This window comes from Bos mutus, chromosome 10 (genome assembly GCF_027580195.1).
Source record: "Bos mutus isolate GX-2022 chromosome 10, NWIPB_WYAK_1.1, whole genome shotgun sequence".
In the NCBI taxonomy this organism is placed as follows: domain Eukaryota; kingdom Metazoa; phylum Chordata; class Mammalia; order Artiodactyla; family Bovidae; genus Bos; species Bos mutus.
The window spans coordinates 62,711,955-62,729,296 of record NC_091626.1 but is presented as its reverse complement, the minus strand read 5'-3'; the positions used below and the strand labels follow the sequence as shown (position 1 = coordinate 62,729,296).

At 35.7% G+C, this 17,342-nt stretch overlaps 2 protein-coding genes across 6 annotated transcripts in view; one reads left to right on the top strand and one right to left on the bottom strand.

Moving 5' to 3' along the window:
• ZNF609 (zinc finger protein 609) overlaps nt 1-17,342 on the bottom strand; it is a 201,647-nt gene that overhangs the window by 125,644 nt on the left and 58,661 nt on the right. The gene's annotated exons all lie outside the window — the stretch shown is intronic.
• On the top strand, nt 14,928-15,556 carry LOC102287706 (ribosomal protein eL22-like). The gene has a single exon (XM_005894537.3). It carries the CDS (start codon nt 15,101-15,103, stop codon nt 15,467-15,469), a length of 369 nt encoding a protein of 122 aa, XP_005894599.1. The 5' UTR covers nt 14,928-15,100; the 3' UTR covers nt 15,470-15,556.

Sequence of the window (17,342 nt, the reverse complement as noted above, 5' to 3'; positions counted from 1 at the left end):
TCCCATGGACGGAGGAGCCTGGTAGGCTGAAGTCCATGGGGTCGCACAGAGTCGGACACGACTGAAGCGACTTAGCAGTAGCAGTAGTCTCTATGTCAACTCTTTAAATTGAGGGTTAAGTACCCCTAGAAGTAAAAACAGTGGGCCAGAAATTAAGCCATAGGATAAAGACTGGACATTTACTTTATACCATATGTAAAAATTAACTCAGAATTATCAAACACTGAAACATAAGAACTAAAACTATGAAACGCTTTGACAAAAACATAGGGGATACTAGATTTAGCAATGATTTCTTCACTAGGACACCAAAAGCACAGGCAACAGAGAAAATAAATTGGACTTCATCAAAATTTTAAAACTTCCATGTATCAAGAGGTGAATGGGAGAAAATATTTGTAGACCATAGATCTAGTAAGGGATTAATATCCAAAATATATAAAGAACTCCTACAACTCAATGACAACAAAAAAAATTCAACCCAATTAAAAAATGGGCAAAAGATTTGAATAATTATTTCTCCAAATTACATATATGAATGCACAAAAAGCACATGAAAAGATGCTCAACATTATTAGTCATTAGGGAAACACAAAACAAAATGAGATATCACTTTACATATTAGGACAGTTATTAACGAACAAAAACCAGTAACAAATGTTGGTGAAGATGTAGAGAAATCAGAACCCTTGTGCACTGTTAGTATGAATATAAAAAATGATACAGCCATCATAGAAAACAATATAGAAATTCTCAAAAAATTAAGCAGAATTACAACATGAGTCAGTAATTCCACTTTTGGGCATTTATTCCAAAGAATTTAAAGCAGGGACTCAGGCTAATATTTGCACATACATATGATCATAGCAGCACTATTCACAGCAGCCAAAAGATGGAAGTAATCCAAGTGTCCATTAAAAGATTAATGTATAAACAAAATATGATATATATATATATGATGAAATATTATTCAGTCTTAAAAAGGAAGTAAATTCTGACACATACTATAACATGGATGAACCTTGAGGACATTATGATATGAAAAAAAAGTTCTCAGTTACAAAAAAATGTGATTTCACTTATATGACGTACTGAAATTCATAGAAACAGAAAGCAGAATGGTAGTTGCCATGGGCAGTGGAAGAGAAAAATTTGGAGTTATTTAATGGACATAGTTTTGCAAGGTGAAGAGAGTTCTTGGAGATTGGATGCACAAAAAAATGCATTTAACACGACTGATTTGTACACTAAAAAATGGTTTAATTTTATGTTAGGGATGACTTATTACAATGTTTTTTTAATTAAAAAACAAAACCAAAAACACCGAGTATAGACTTTGGATCTAGATTACCTGGCTTTGAATCTTGGCTCTGCCACTTCCTAGCTATGTGACTCCGGGCAAATTACCTAACAGCTCTGTGTCTTATTTCTCAGCTACAGAGGGGATAGCATTAATATCAATAGTACTTATATCATTAATCTGTTGTGGCGATTAAATTAGTAAATATACGTGAACTTCTAGCAACAGTCCTAGCACTCAGTGAGTGCCAGTTTTAAGTGCTTCTTATAGTTATTAGATTCACCATTTTGAAAACATAATTTAATATGGAAGTCAGATCTACAGGCGAAACTGTTTCTCCAATGCAAAATTGGATAGAACAATTTGTGCGCTTGTATTCAAGGTTTCTAGGTGAACTCCTGATGTAATGCAGCACTACCATTTACACAAACTGAGGGAAGATATGCATTATATCTTATTTTGTCATTAGGTTTCATTTACAATTTTGAGTAGTTCAAGTAGTTAGTTTTCACAGATGTGCAGAGAACAAACAATGTTCTAGAAATTTCTCTTCAGGGATTCTAACCAGTACTATTAACTGGGAACACTTACTAACATCTATTGATTCATCAATCTATAATGAAAAGCAAGGCTTAATAGCCATCTGATAAAGCTCTGTTTTTATGGAATCTGATGTTTTACAATGTCCACAAGTAGAATTCCTCAAAAGTAGCACCTTTTCTATTTCCTTTTCTTCACTGATCTCAAACATAATAGTGATCATTTCTAAGCAAGAGGGTAAAACAAACAACTATGCAACTGTGTAATACTATGACCTTTGTTTCCTATTTTGTGTTTGTAGATGCTGAAAAAATTCAAATCTTTTCCTGTGAAAATGGATGTTTTGTGACAAGGGATTAGTGCAGGTTGCTTGGAACCATTTCTAAAAACTCTTTGCAAATAATACAATTAGGTTGGAGACGAAAACAAAGGGAATATGTATCTAAATTTGAGATTATCCTCATCAAAGGATCATTATTGACTGAATAATTAATTCTAAACTAATATTTCTCCTAGTACTTGGTTTTGGGGATCAATCTGACAACTTTCCAGTTTTAATCAAGTAGTCTATACAGGTCCTAAAAACAACATACTTCCTATATTACCCCTACTCCCTTTCTCTACCTCTCTTTTCTCCAAAGCCCTGTTCACTCTAAATAGACCAAGAGGCAGATTTTCATGCTTAATATTTTACTGTGTATTTCTCCAACAAGAAAGTAGTCAAAACAGGTTTTTTCATTTTTTTTTTTTAACTATTTTGTTCTCTAGTGTATCCCAAGTACCAAAACAGTACCTAGTACCAGGTGGGCACTCACTCACTAAATATTAATATTTGTCCAATGAATGTATTGGTAAACAGCTTTACACATGGCCAGAGGAACTGCCAATATCAACTGATGTAACCTGGTTTTAGGAAGTGCTTCTTTTGGGCCAGAGTCAAATTCCATTGTTCTTTAGAACACAGGGCCTTTCTTCTAAATTTTCAAAAGCAAAAGAGCCTTCTTTACTATCTGCCTTGCCAACTCTACGTATCATTATTACAGCAACTCTATTTATCCACTTCACATTCATGGTTCACACTTCAATTATCATCCTAAAATGCTTGCAAAGGCCTAAAAAGATAAGATTTTCAAATATCCAGAAAATTAAACAAGTCCAAAATCCAGATTATGTTGATCTCATCTTACTGCCTAAAGTTAAATAAGGTAAATGTAATAGTAATACCATGATTGTCTATGTAGGAAATCTAAAAACAAAAATACACACACAAAAAGAAAAAACTGCTAGAAGACTTAAATGACTCTGATATAGGGTCATATACAAAAATTACTTGCATTTCTGTGTACTAGCAACAAATAAATGAAAAATGAAATTAAAAACATACCATTTAGAACAGCATCAAACATTAAAATCACAATGAAATACTACTTCATATCCACTAGAATGCTACAATGAAAAGAGAGATACCAAGTTTTAGTAAAGATATGCAAGAACTAGTACTCTCACACATTGCTGGCCACAGTATAAAATGGTGCCACTTAATCGTTTGCCTGTTTGTTATAAAGTTAAATTACACTTACCATATGACCCAGTTAATTCCATTTTTAGGTATTTATCCAAGAAAAATGAAACCCATAAAAAGCAATTCACAACTTTATATAATTATAAAAGCTCAATGCTAGAAATAACTCAAATTTCTTCAGTTAGTGAAAAAACAAATTTTGGTATATCCATACAATGAAATAATACTCAACAATAAGACAATAAGAAGAAAGAAACTGCTAATACATGCAACAACAAGAACAAGTTTCAAAGATGTCATTCTGAGAGGAAGAAGCTGAACTCACAAGAATAAATTCTATATGGTTCCTTACAGGCAAAACTAATCTATAGAAATAGAAATCAGATTAGTGCTTGGTTGTGGGGAGGGGGCCAATTACAAAGGGAAACAAAGGAACTTTCCGAAAAAATTAAACTGGTCTACAACTTGGCTTGGGTGATGGTTAAACAGATGGAATCATTTGTCAAAAATCATCTGTCTGTATAACTAAAATATATGATTTTTATTGTACGGATATTATACCTCAACAAACAATTTTAAAAAGTCCTGATTATCTGGATCCTCTTCTCACCATACCAGTCCTTTCCCATTTTATCAGGCAGCTTTGGTTGCAAAAGAATCAGCTGAAAGTACCTCTAGGAATGACGCAAAGGCTTTAAGAAAGAAGTGGATTTCTAGTCTCACTTAATCCTGAAAACAGCCAGTCTTAATCTCTTTTACCTGCTAATCAGAGTGGCAGAAACCACAGGTACAGAGGTCTCTCATAACAGGGAAATCACAGCTTTCTGCAAGTGTTCAACACTTAGGCACCACCCTGAGATACCCAGCACAACACCTACAACTCGATGGGCCAACAGCAGAGAAAGAAGCACTGACTGGCAATCTGGAAACGGAAAAACAACTGCCCTTAAATAAATCATGTACCTGCTCTGTATTCCTAGCTCATGGCTTTCGTGCGAGACTGGTAAGAAGGGGTTTGTTTGCTGACAGCTTAGAGGATTTATGAGAGGGGATTAGTCCTGACATTGCTGTTGAGAAAACTGAGCAAAGTATGACAGTGACCCATGGCCTTGTAAAGGGGTTTCAGATGATGCAGTAGAAGAAACCACGCCTTCATTATAACCAAAAGAGAACGCTGCCTGCTGTTTCAATACAAAGGAATGAAAATCAGCCTGAAAAGAGAACTTTCAACACCATTTGTCTAAAATTTACTTTAATCACATTCTGCATGAATCTGGATACCAGAAATCAGTAAACGTATAGAGCGCACCAAATTATATTTCAGCAGGCCCCAAAGTGCTTTCAAATTCTTTGATTTCATTGGACTTTGGGTCTAATTAATATTACTTAAATGGGCTCAAAGCTCAAGTTGAAAACCTGTCTGCTTCATTGAAATTTTTTTCTTTTTAACATGAATGACATTCAGTCATTGAGCAATGACTGAATTCAGTCAATGAACATTTATGGAGTAGCTACTTGGAAGCAGATGCTGTGTTAAATAATATGAAGCCTAAGATAAAGATAATACAATACCTGCCCTCAAACAAACTTACAGTCTCGGTGGAAAAGAGAATTAGATCTTATAATATGGTGTGATAAATGCTATAACACAAATAAATATGAGGTCTTGGAAAAAACCTTCCAGAGTAAAACTTCCACTGATTTGTGAAGCAGACTCAGAAGTTATTTGATCAAAAATGGAAGAGAAAAGTATTCTAGGCAGAGAAAAAAATTATATACAAAGGCACGACTGTATAAAACAATAAGAGGTATAAAACCCCATGGCATGTCTAGGGAAATGCAAGTATTTTGGTATGTCTGAAATAGAGGAGGAGTGGTAGAAGATGAAACTAGGAAAAATCAGAGATGGGATTCTGAAGGACTGTAGGTCTTAGAGGAAAAGAGAGGATATTTTCAAGTGGAATCATTCACAGGACTTCTGACTCTGGATAAGTGAAAAGGAGACAATCTAGGACAATTTACTTTTTCAGATTCAACAACTGAATGGATATGCATTAAGCATCACCAAGATATAGAATACTACTAGACAATCAAGTTTAAGTAGAAAGATATGTTTTAGATATGTTGATTAAAATATAATGAGTACTAGACTATAGTACATGGAACCTTGAAAAGTGACAATATTTAAATTCTATTCAGAATTACAGGGCTGACATTCCATTAATGATGTGAAAAATAACAGAGAGGAATATTAAGTTAGGAATAACATTCTCATAGATGTAAGAGCCTGAAATAGGTTATCATTTCTTCATCCATTTCTCAAAAAAACTACTTGTAAAACAATTCCAGTGAATTCTGGCAAAAATTATATTTCAAATTTTGCCCAAGAGACCTATAAATAATGCAAGGCAAGTTCAAAGTCTGAGAAAGGATAGCTTTAGACCACTATTAAGCTTCCCTAGTCTCATATAGCATAGAAAATATATACTGGGGAATAAGTTCTGGGCTCACCTTTCTCAGGAGAGAAACAATCTAGAGAGAAGAAATAAACTGATGAGAAAAAAAGTCACAGTTCACTAAATAGCAGGACCCAAAAGGCTAGGGCAAAGAGAAGAGATTCCATCTGGACAACAATTCCCTTTCCATGAAATCAGTTATCATCCCAGTGTAATGCATTTACAGTATTCCAATCCACCAAGTATTCTCCTTCCAAAGAAATGCAGCTCTTTTCTACTTTTCCATATATCCTATTTGATAAAAAATAGGAAGGAGAAAAAACTGGATTTTGTTTCGCTGCTAGACTTGAGTTTTTTAAATCTATATTTAACAAACATCTGTCTCCATACAGATTAATGGCCTATTCTAGATTACTAAACACAAAGCCATCAACAATTGACAAAAAGAAAAGAGGTAGTTAGCATCAGTGTTAGATTGCTTTAAATTAGAATCTTTTTTAAAAAACATTTTAAAAAACTGAACCATAGTTAATTTACAATGTTCTGTTAGTTTCAGGTATACAGAAAAGTGATTCAGCCACACACACACACCCCTATTCTTTTTTCAGATTCTTTTCCATTACAGCTTGTTTGTTATATTACTATAAGACATTTAATATAGTCCCCTGTACTATACTATAGGTCTTTGTTGTTTATCTATTTTGATATAGACTAGTGTATAGCTGTTAATCCCAGACTCCTACTTTATCCCTTCCCCTGTCTTTTCTTTGGTAACCAGATTTATTTTCTATGAGTCTTTGTTTTGTAAATAAGTTCACTTGTTTCATTTTTTTAGATTCCATTTGTGATACAGATTCCATATAAGTGCTATCATATGATATTTGTCTTTCTCTATCTGACATACTTCACTTAATATGATAATTTCTAGGTCCATCCATATTGCTGCAAACGGCATTAATTCTTTCCTTTTTATGACTGAGTAATATTCCACATCTTTATCTATTCATCAGTCAATGGACATTTAGGTTACTTCCACATTATGATTATTATAAATAGTGCTGCTATGAACACTGGAGTCCACATCTCTTTTCAAATTAAGAGTTTTGTCTGGATATATGCCCAGGACTGGTATTGCAGCATCATATGGCAAGTCTGTTCTCCACAGTGACTGCTCCAATTTACAAAGTAAATTGTAAACAGAATCTCCTATTTTGACCAGCCTTCTCTCCTGCCTTCAAATCTGCATAAAGCCCTGCATATTCCTACCTCTCCAAGAACATACACTCTAGGGAAGAAAAGATGAGGATGGGGGAAGATAAAATAATTTTTCTGTAATGAATTATAAGGCCTAGGAGAAATGCAGAGAGCTAACACCACAAACCAACTGGTAATAAAAATCTTCTCTTTACAGACAAAACTAAAAAAAATTAAACTCTCCAGCCTCTGCCTATAGTCAAATTTACTAATAAACACTGATAATCTAATAAACCAACCTATTAATATGAACTAAAGCAAAAGCCTTTGTTTTGATATAAATATCAAAAGCAGTATTTTGATGAAGAATCATCAAAATTTTCCAAAATTTAGAAATGTCAATATGGTAATATCTTGTGTTCTATGTTGACACATAGCTTAGAGATCTAACAGTAGATCATAACATAATGCTTAAATACCTCAACATTAGAAACAGTTCTGAGAGAAATATAACTGATCTGAAAAACAATTTTCATCTCCTACTGTAACAAAGGAATATTAACCTAACCAGAACACTGCTCTAGAGTATCACTCTCAATTAGGGTGATATCATCCCTGAGGAGACAAAAAAAAAACAAAAACAAAAGATATTATTGTAACAGTCTGTGTTCCACCAAGGCATCAATATACAAAGAGATAGCAATCTCTGGTATTAAAATATCATGGAGAGGAAGGCAAGTAGGGAAAAAAGTATCAAAAAAGGCTCCTTAGGAAACAATCATGAAGAAAAAGGTTGAGAAATACTGTTTACAAACCTATTCTCCAATGGGCCAAAGAGTAAATATTCTAAGCTTTGAAGACTGTACAGTCTGTCACTATTCAATTCTCCCACTGTAGCATGAAAACAGCCATAGATGATACATCAAAGGGGTAGGTATGGCTGTGTATCAATAAAATATTATTTATGGACAATCTGAATTTGAATTTCCTATAATTTTCACATCACAAAATTTTTTTATTTTTTTCACCATTTAAAAATGTAAAAATCAACCCAAATGTCTATTAACTGATGAATAGATAAATAAGATGGGATATACCCACACAATGGAAGACTATTTAGCAATAGGAAGAAGAAAGTTTTGAGACTATAATGTGAATGACCTTTGAAAACATTATGCTAAGCGGAAAAAGCTAGTCCCAGAATATCACATATTTACTGTATAATTTAATTTATATGAAATGTCCAAAATAGGTAAATATATACAGACAGAAAGATTAGTGGTTACCTTGGGTTAGAGTGGCTAGGGTAGGGTGAGGGTTGGCAAAATGGGTCTGAATGCTAAAGGGTACTATGCTTCTTTTAGGGGGTGATCAGATCAGATCAAATTAGATAGTGGTAAACTATTCTGTGAATATATTAAAATCATTTAATTGAATGTTCTAAATGGCTGAAGTTTATGTTATGTGAATTATATGTCAATAAAGCCGTTTTAAAAAAAAAAGTTAAAACCATTCTTAGCTCAGACTACAAAAACAGGCAGTGTCTCTGATTTGGCCTGTAGTCTGTGGTCTGCCAACCACTGTTAGAGATATAGCAGTTTAGTAAATATGATCTTAAGGGAAGTAAATATAAACTAACATCTCAGATATCAGACATTCTGATTAAAAGAAGAAAGATTTTTCATAGCCCTGTAGGAAAAGCAAATGCTACACACAGCCAGTCTACCCTAAGAACTGCTCTTTAGGCTACCATTCACACTCAATAAACCAGACAGATACTCAAACCTCACAGGGTATCAGAATCTTTAAGGGCTAGGGGGCTTAAGACAGACAGGTTGCAAGGCCTCACTGCTAGAGCTTCCAAGATGGTAGCTCTGGGATGAAAATGGAAATCTGCATTTCTCACAGGCTTCCATATGATGGTGACATTGTTGATCTGGGGCCCACACCCTAAAAACCATGGCCCTAAACTAATGGACTATACTAGTGAAATATTTACTATTGTTATATTTCAGTCCTATACCAGATACAAACATTTAAGGAAAAGTGAAGATATACCTTCTTTTATTCACTCCAGTAGATCTTGATTTCTGACTCCTAAAGCACTATAACAAATATTTTCTTTCAATGTGAAGTATGGCTATATGTAATCATAAAACCTCTTCTTCCTTCCTTAAAACTAAAGCTCGCTCTTCAGAAACCATCAGAGCCCGAGGTATATTTTGGGGGGACACGGTACACAGGCAAAGCTCTCAGTGTTTTCCACAGGTTTTTTAATACTATTTTCAAAGACAGTCTAGGCAGCAAAAGGAGGTGAAACAAAAAGAACCTAAACCAAAGAATCACTTAGAGCACAATCTCAACTGAAGAATCATGACTTTACCTACAGAAACAAGAACCTAGGGACAAGACCCATGGAGCAAGGAAATACAAAGTTCTACTGAACACCCTGCACCTTTTCACCTTCCTCCATCACCATTAAAAAGCATTACAGAAAAGGAAAAAAATGCATAACAGAATAACTCATGCTGAAAAATTCCAAATAATTTATGTAGCTACTCTGTCCTCAAGAAGGGACAGCACTTGGACTTTTGACTCAAATGTGTGCTATATAGGGTGACTTTGGTCAAAAGACTACAGAAATGGGAGACGGGGAGTAACTTTACAGTGGAAAAACCTGACAAACCCTATCTCAGCTAGGGGAAAAAGGTCATCATCAACAGTGATAAATCATGTAAACAGTATTACCTTTGAAGTAATGGGATGAAAATGTTACTTTAGCGCTCTGGTCCTTTCCCAAATCTGTAACTCCAGTCTAATCTTAAGGAAAAATATCAGATAAATACCAGCTGAGGGGCATTCTATAAAATTTGACAAATTTTTCAAGGTCATGAAAACCAAGGAAAATCTGAGAAATTTCCACATCTGGAATAATTGGAGGAGGAGACATAAAAAACTATATGCAATGTGATCTCCTGGATGGGATCCTGGAACAGAAAAAGGACATTTGGCAAAAACTAACGAAATCTGAATAAAGTAAGAAAATTAGTTGATAACAATGTTTTAATACTGCTTCAATAAGAACAATAAATATACCATATAAATTATTACAGAAGATGTTAATAGTAAAGGAATCTGGGATATGTAAGAACTCTATACTATTATCAATTTTTATGTAAATCCGAAAATGCTCTAAAAGGTAAAGAAAGAATCATTGAAAAAGAAGGACCCCAAAACAAATCATATTTGACCAAGGTATCTTAAAGCTTTTGTATAAACAAAATAAAACAAACATATCAGAACAACTGGACAATCCTAATGTCCATGATAACTCTGAGCTAAAAAAAATCTTAATTCTTCTCACAACTCCAAGGAGCACTTAGAGGAAATAATTTATTACATCTTAAAAAAAATTTTATAGAGCCCAATTACAAGCCAGACATTGGAGATACACAGATGAGTAAGAGTCCTGCTGCTGCTGCGTCACTTTAGTCGTGTCCGACTCTGTGTGACCCCAGAGACGGCAGCCCACCAGGCTCCTCTGTCCCTGGGATTCTCCAGGCAAGAACACTGGAGTGGGTTGCCACTTCCTTCTCCAATGCATGAAAGTGAAAAGTGAAAGTGAAGTCGCTCAGTCGTGTCCGACTCTTCGCGACCCCATGGACTGCAGCCTACCAGGCTCCTCCGCCCATGGGATTTTGCAGGCAAGAGTACTGGAGTGGGGTGCCACTGCCCTAAGAGTCCTGGTCCTTATCAAATAGCTCATAGACTGGGATGGGGGAGGGAAGAGAGGGGAGGGAATCAGACAAAAACAAAAATTACAATAGAATAAAACAAATCAGTGCCATAATAAAGTGCAAAACAATCCTGGGAGCAAAGAAAAAGGATACTCATTTGCAATCTGTTTGCTGGAGAAGAACAGGCCTCAATTAATCTTTACTTTTATCTGGACAAAGTCAACTATAAAATACATTAATATTTACTTAATCTCCAAAGAATACAAACAGCTCATGCAGCTCTATGTCAAAAAACAAACAAACCACCAAATCAAAAAAAAAATGAGCAGAAAATCTAAATAGACTTTTATCCCGAAAAGACATATAGATGGCCAAAAAGTAAGTTGTTCAACATCACTAAATTATCGGAGAAATGCAAATCAAAACTACAGTAAGCTTCCTCATAGTGATCAGAATAGCCATTATCAAAATGTCTATAAACAATAAATGCTGGAGAGGATGTGGAGAAAAGGGAATCCTCCTACACTGGTGGGAATGCTGGTGGGAATGTAAATTGGTACAATCATTATGGAGAACAGCATTGAGGCTCCTTAAAAAACTAAAAACAAAACTACCATATGATCCAGCAAACCCACTCCTAGGCATATATCCCAAGAAAAACATAATTTGAAAAGCTACATGCACCCCAATGTTCATTGCAGCAATATTTATAACAGCCAAGACACAGAAACAACCTAAATGTCCATCTGCAGAGGAATGGATAAAGATGTGATGCATACACAACAGAATACTACTCAACCATAAAAAAGAATGAAATAATGGCATTTGCAGTAAATGGATGGATCTAGAGATTTTTATATTAAGTAAATCAGACTGAGAAAGTCAAATATATTATTTCACACATATGCAGAACCTAATTTTTTTAAATGATATAATTGAACTAATTTACAAAATGAAAAAAAGACTCACAGATTTTGAAAACAAACCTATGGTTACCAAAGAGGAAATGTCGGGGGAAGGATATCAGGGAAAGGGATAAATTAGGAGCTAGGGATTAACATACACACACAACTACAAACAGAATAGATAACCAACAAGGATCTATACAGTAGTTCCACAGAGAACTCTACTCAATATGCTGTAATAACTTATATGGGAAAATAATCTGAAAAAGAACAAAAAAAATTCCTTTTTTTAATGCATATATGTATATGCATAACTGAATCACCATGCTGTACAGCCAAGACTAACAGAACATTGTAAATCAACTATACTCCAATAAAATTATATACATTTACCAAATAAAGAGAGAGAAAGCTCCAACATGCTCCCTGAGGCTTAGGATAACTGATGAACAGATTATTGGTTATCAAGTAATTTTAGGGAGTATAAGCTTCGAAAATAAATCATGTATCAAACAGCTTTTTTTTAAAGTTTGAGAAAGAAACAGAGAAAGAGAAAGAAACAGTGAAATCTCCCTGTCCTCAAAAAACTTTATTTATAGCTTTTAAGTGAACTTGAAAACAAGAAATTCTGAAAAAGTAAATGTCTACATATTTTTCCATAGGGAGACTTGTAACACTCATATATAGTCATGAGAAGTGCTAACAGTGAAAGCACAAACTTACCTAGTTTCCTTAATATATAGTCATAATCACTGCCCTCTTTTCCTATTCCTAACATCCCCTTCCCCATTTCACCTAGTTTGAATTACGGGTGACAATAATTCAAAAGTTCTCAGTGATGATAATTAACAATACAGGTATAAGACTTATAACTCTCTAAACATTTCTTCTTTCTATCCAAATTCTACCCACTATTTGAGTCCCACTTTCTCTATAAATCAGTTTCCTCATACCCTTCCACTGATCTTTCCTTTCCTTACATCACTTCTAATCTGTGTTACATAAGCTATCAATTTCCTGTTAACATAGATCTACTATTTCATGCGTTATGTCTCTCGGTAAGATGAGCTTCTTTGATATATACTGTGGTTTCCACTCTCAAAATTCACCTACTTACTGTATCTCTCATGGTTGCTCACAGAAACTAATTGTGGCTGATTTGAGCAAATGATGCAAGTGGGTGACTCACAGAACTCCCAGAAAGTCTGAAGAGTAAATCTCAGAAAACAAGTAGGCACAGGAAGAGGCTATACAACCAGAACCATTTACAAAATCACGCCACACTATCAGTCTGGTAAGGACACCGCTGCTGCCACCCGTGAACCAGTGATGCAACTGGATATTGGATGGTACTGTCACCAGCACTGTAAACAACCTTCCACTACTCCTGGGCATCAGGGGCTGACTGAAAACACCAGGGGTGACGTCCTCAGCTGGTGAGGCCTGCGTCAGGCCTCAAGCCCTTATTGCTAACAGAGCTAGTAGAGTTAAGCACGTGGCATTTTCTGATTTTACAGTAGACACTGGTCTTATAAGGTGAGGAAATCCCCCCAATGGCTGGAGGTTCAGATAACTGGTAGCAGTAAAAAAGGACAAATGTCATTAGATGTATGAATTATTTCATCTTCCAAAGTATTAAATGCATATTTATATAAAATAATACTTTCTAAATAAAGTTTCTTAGGAGAAAGTAAAAATTACATTTAATCAAAATAACACAAGTATTACAAAAATAAGTAACAACAAGTATTTTATATATGGATGATGATATTTGACCTTTCTTAGTAACCTAAATCTAAATATCAGTACTGTCATCCAGTCAAAGCAGCAGCATTTACACCCAACAGAAGCATAGGGACAAACAATTCTGTACTAAAATGGAGAAGACAGGGAATTCTCTGGCGGTCTAGTGGTTAGGATTCCATGCTCTCACTGCCAAGGGCCTGGGCTCAATTCCTGGTCAGGGAACTAAGATCCCCGTATGCCGCGCAGCAAGGCCAAAACAAAACAAAAGCGGAGAAGACAGATCTGATAAATAAAAAAGTCTAGCAGCTCTCTCATGATTTCATCTATCATTTTTAAAAACTTGCATGTCAGATACTGGAGATGCAGAAAGACGCTTCGAGTCTAATAACAGAAAAAGACATGAAAACTGAATGTAATACAATGTTATGTTACTAAATACTGTCATGAGATGTTCAAAGGAAAGATGCCAGGGTAGGGGACACAAAGTCAGAAAAGGCTTGTTGAAGAGGTATTCTTAAGTATCTTGAATGATGAGGTGGCTAGCACAGAAAAAAAAAAAAAAAAAGCAAAGCAGGGAGAGAAGAAATAAAATTAAAATACCACTCTAACACAAGAAAGCCCTAATTCAACTTATTGCACCAAACACTGTTTTAAACAGAGGTGAAAATAAGTTTATACAAATGCATATCAAAAACAAGAAAGATGTCAGTCAAGGTGGAACACTGGGATTTATTTCCCTAAGAACAAATGCTAAAATGTGGATACAGTAGACTGCAAAACAAAAAAAAGTAAAAAACTATTTCCCTCCCTAACCCCACCCACTTGCAATTCTCTCATCAAGAGATGGAATTCAGCTTCTTTACCACTTTAATCTGTGTTGTCCCTGTGATTTCCTTTGGCTAAAAGAAACTGAGGAAGCAAAGCACTGCCAACTCTCTCTCTGGGCACTTTTCAAGAGGCCTGGTACACATCTCACACTTCCTCTTGGAGAGGGGGATAACTACCAAGTGAATAACTCCCAGACAGCCTGCTACAGAATATAAAACCAATGGAGAAGGTGGCCCAGTTGTCCCAACCAAGGTAAGCCAAGTCTGGCCCAGATCACCAGAAAGAAAGACAGTGAAAGTGAAAGCCGCTCAGTCCTGTCCAACTTCTTGTGACCCCATGGACTATACAGTCCATGGAATTCTCCAGGCCAGAATACTGCAGTGGGTAGCTTTTCCCTTCTCCAGGGGATCTTCCCAACCCAGGGATCGAACCCAGGTCTCCCACGTTGCAGGCTAATCTTTACCAACTTAGCCACAAGGGAAGCCCAAGAATACTGGAGTGGGTAGCCTATCCCTTCTCCAGCAGATCTTGCCAACCCAGAAATTAAACCAGGGTCTCCTGAATTGCAGGTGGATTCTTTACCAACTGAGCTACCAGGGAAGCCCAGAACCTAGCTTAAATGGCTAACCCTCAGAATTAAAAAAAGAAAAAGCTAAGTAAATAATGGTTGTTTCAAGCCATTAAGTTGGAGTGCTTGTTATACAGCAAAAGGCAGCTGAGATTACAGGTAACTGAAACAATGGGTTTGGAGAACATGTGGACTGTAAATTTCTAAAATAAAAGGTGTATATTCACTATTATGGAGCTTCTAAAGTAGGGAACTGATAAATAAGAAATTTCAGCTCTCTCTCATCGCGCGGCAAGCCTTCAAGATGGTGCCGAAGAAAGACAAGAAGCCTAAGAAGTCAACCTGGAAGTTTAATTTGGATCTTACTCATCCAGTAGAAGATGGAATTTTTGATTCGGGAAATTTTGAACAGTTTCTGTGGGAGAAGGTTAAAGTGAATGGAAAAACTGTAAATCTTGGGAATGTCGTTCACATTGAACGCTTCAAGAATAAAATCATAGTCATTTCTGAGAAGCAGTTCTCTAAAAGGTATTTGAAGTACCTTACCAAAAAATACCTTAAAAAGAACAATCTTCGTGATTGGCTTCGTGTGGTTGCATCTGACAAGGAGACTTATGAGCTTCGTTACTTCCAGATTAGTCAAGATGAAGATGAATCTGAGTCTGAGGACTAGATGATGCCATCCTTCACAGGGCTTTGCTTGCTAATAAAACTTATTAAGCATACAAAAGAAACATCTTGAAATGGACCTTTAGCTTATCAGTGAATAAAAAACATTACTCTGTATGTTAAACATTCATCTTTATTTAAGTGTATGCTGTTTATATAGTGCTGGCTTTCCTTTAAAACTTTTTTATATTTTTATTGGAGTGTAGTTGATTTACAATGTTGTGTTAGTTTCAGGTATATAGCAAAGTGAATGAGTTATACATAGATATCCACTCATTCTTTTGTCATATAGACCATTACAGAGTATTGAGTAGAGTTCCCTGTGCTATACAGTTTTTTAGTTATATGCTAAGTTGCTTCAGTTGTGTCCAACTATCTGCAAACCCACGGACTGTAGCCAGCCAGTCTCCTCTGTCCATGGGATTCTCCAGGCAAGAATACTGGAGTGGGTTGCCATTTCCTACTCTTATCTGTTTTATGTATAGTAGTGTGTACATGCCAGTGTCAATCTCCCAATGTATCCTTCTCCCCTGTATCCTCTGGTAATCATAAGTTTGCTGCATCTGACTTCCATTTTGTAAATAAGCCTTTGTCCACCTCCCCCCCACCCCAAATACTTTGTATAAGCAATATTTAAATAGCTTATAGCTGGTGGAATTTCAGGATTTATCTAATGTACTGGTTTTACTGATGCCTCAAGTTAAAAGTATATAGCAAAAACACAATTGGGTGTAACTATATAATAAAATATATAGATTTGATCCAAAAAAAAAAAAAAAGAAATTTCAGATTTCCTCAACAGTGTATTTCAGAAAATGTCCATAGCCCCGATATTTAAAAAGTGGGCCAGAGGTACCCTGAAAAGTTTGCTGTTTAGTCACTACGTCGTGTCTGACTCTTTTGCAACCCTATGGACTACAGCCCTCCAGGCTCCTCTGTCCATGGGATTTCCCAGACAAGAATACTGGAGTGGGTTGCCATTCCCTTCTCCAGGGAATATGTCCAACCAAGGAATTGAACTTGCTTCTCCTGCATTGGCAGGTGGATTTTTTTTTTTTTTTTTTTACCACTGAGCCACCTGGGAAGCCCATCCTGAAAAGTGTAAATGCTCAAATATTCAACAATAGAATTGCTAATAAATCATGGTTTATTATCACAATGGACTACTATGGATCAATCAAAGTGAATAAACTACAACTACATGCAATAACGTATATGACTTTGATAGGTTCCAAAGTGTATGACCCCTGGATTTCCCTGGCAGTCCTGTTGTTGAGGCTTTGCACTTCCACTGCAGGTTCAATTCCTGGTCAGGAAACTAAGACCCTACATGTCAAAAAAAAAAAAAAAAAGGCATGACTCCCCATTTATATAAAAATACATTGTAGGTGGGAATGTAAATTGGTATAGCCACTGTGGAAAACAATATGGAGGTTTCTCAAAAAAACTATAAATAGAACTCCCAGAGGGACCTCCCTAGCAGTCCAGTGGGTATGGGTTCAATCCCTGGTCAGGAAACTTAAGGCTCACATGCCTTGTGGCCAAAAACATAACAGAGCACTATTATAAGAAATTCAATAAAGACTTTAAAAATGGTCCACATGAAAAAAATCTTAGAAAAAGAACTACCATATGAACCAGCAATTCCACTCCCGGGTACACATCTGAAAAAAATGAAAACATTAGCTTGAAAAGATACACACATCCCAATGTTTATAGCAGCATTATTTACAATAGCCAAGATATGGAAGCAACCTAAGTGCCCCTTAAGAGATGAACAGACAAAGATGAGGTGTATAAATACATACACACACACACACACATACACACACTGGACTACTATTAATACTAAGAAGAAATAAAGTTTTACTATTTGC

Excerpts from the sequence above, each read along its gene's own strand:
- LOC102287706 (XM_005894537.3), top strand. The coding sequence starts at position 15,101 with ATGGTGCCGAAGAAAGACAAGAAGCCTAAGAAGTCAACCTGGAAGTTT.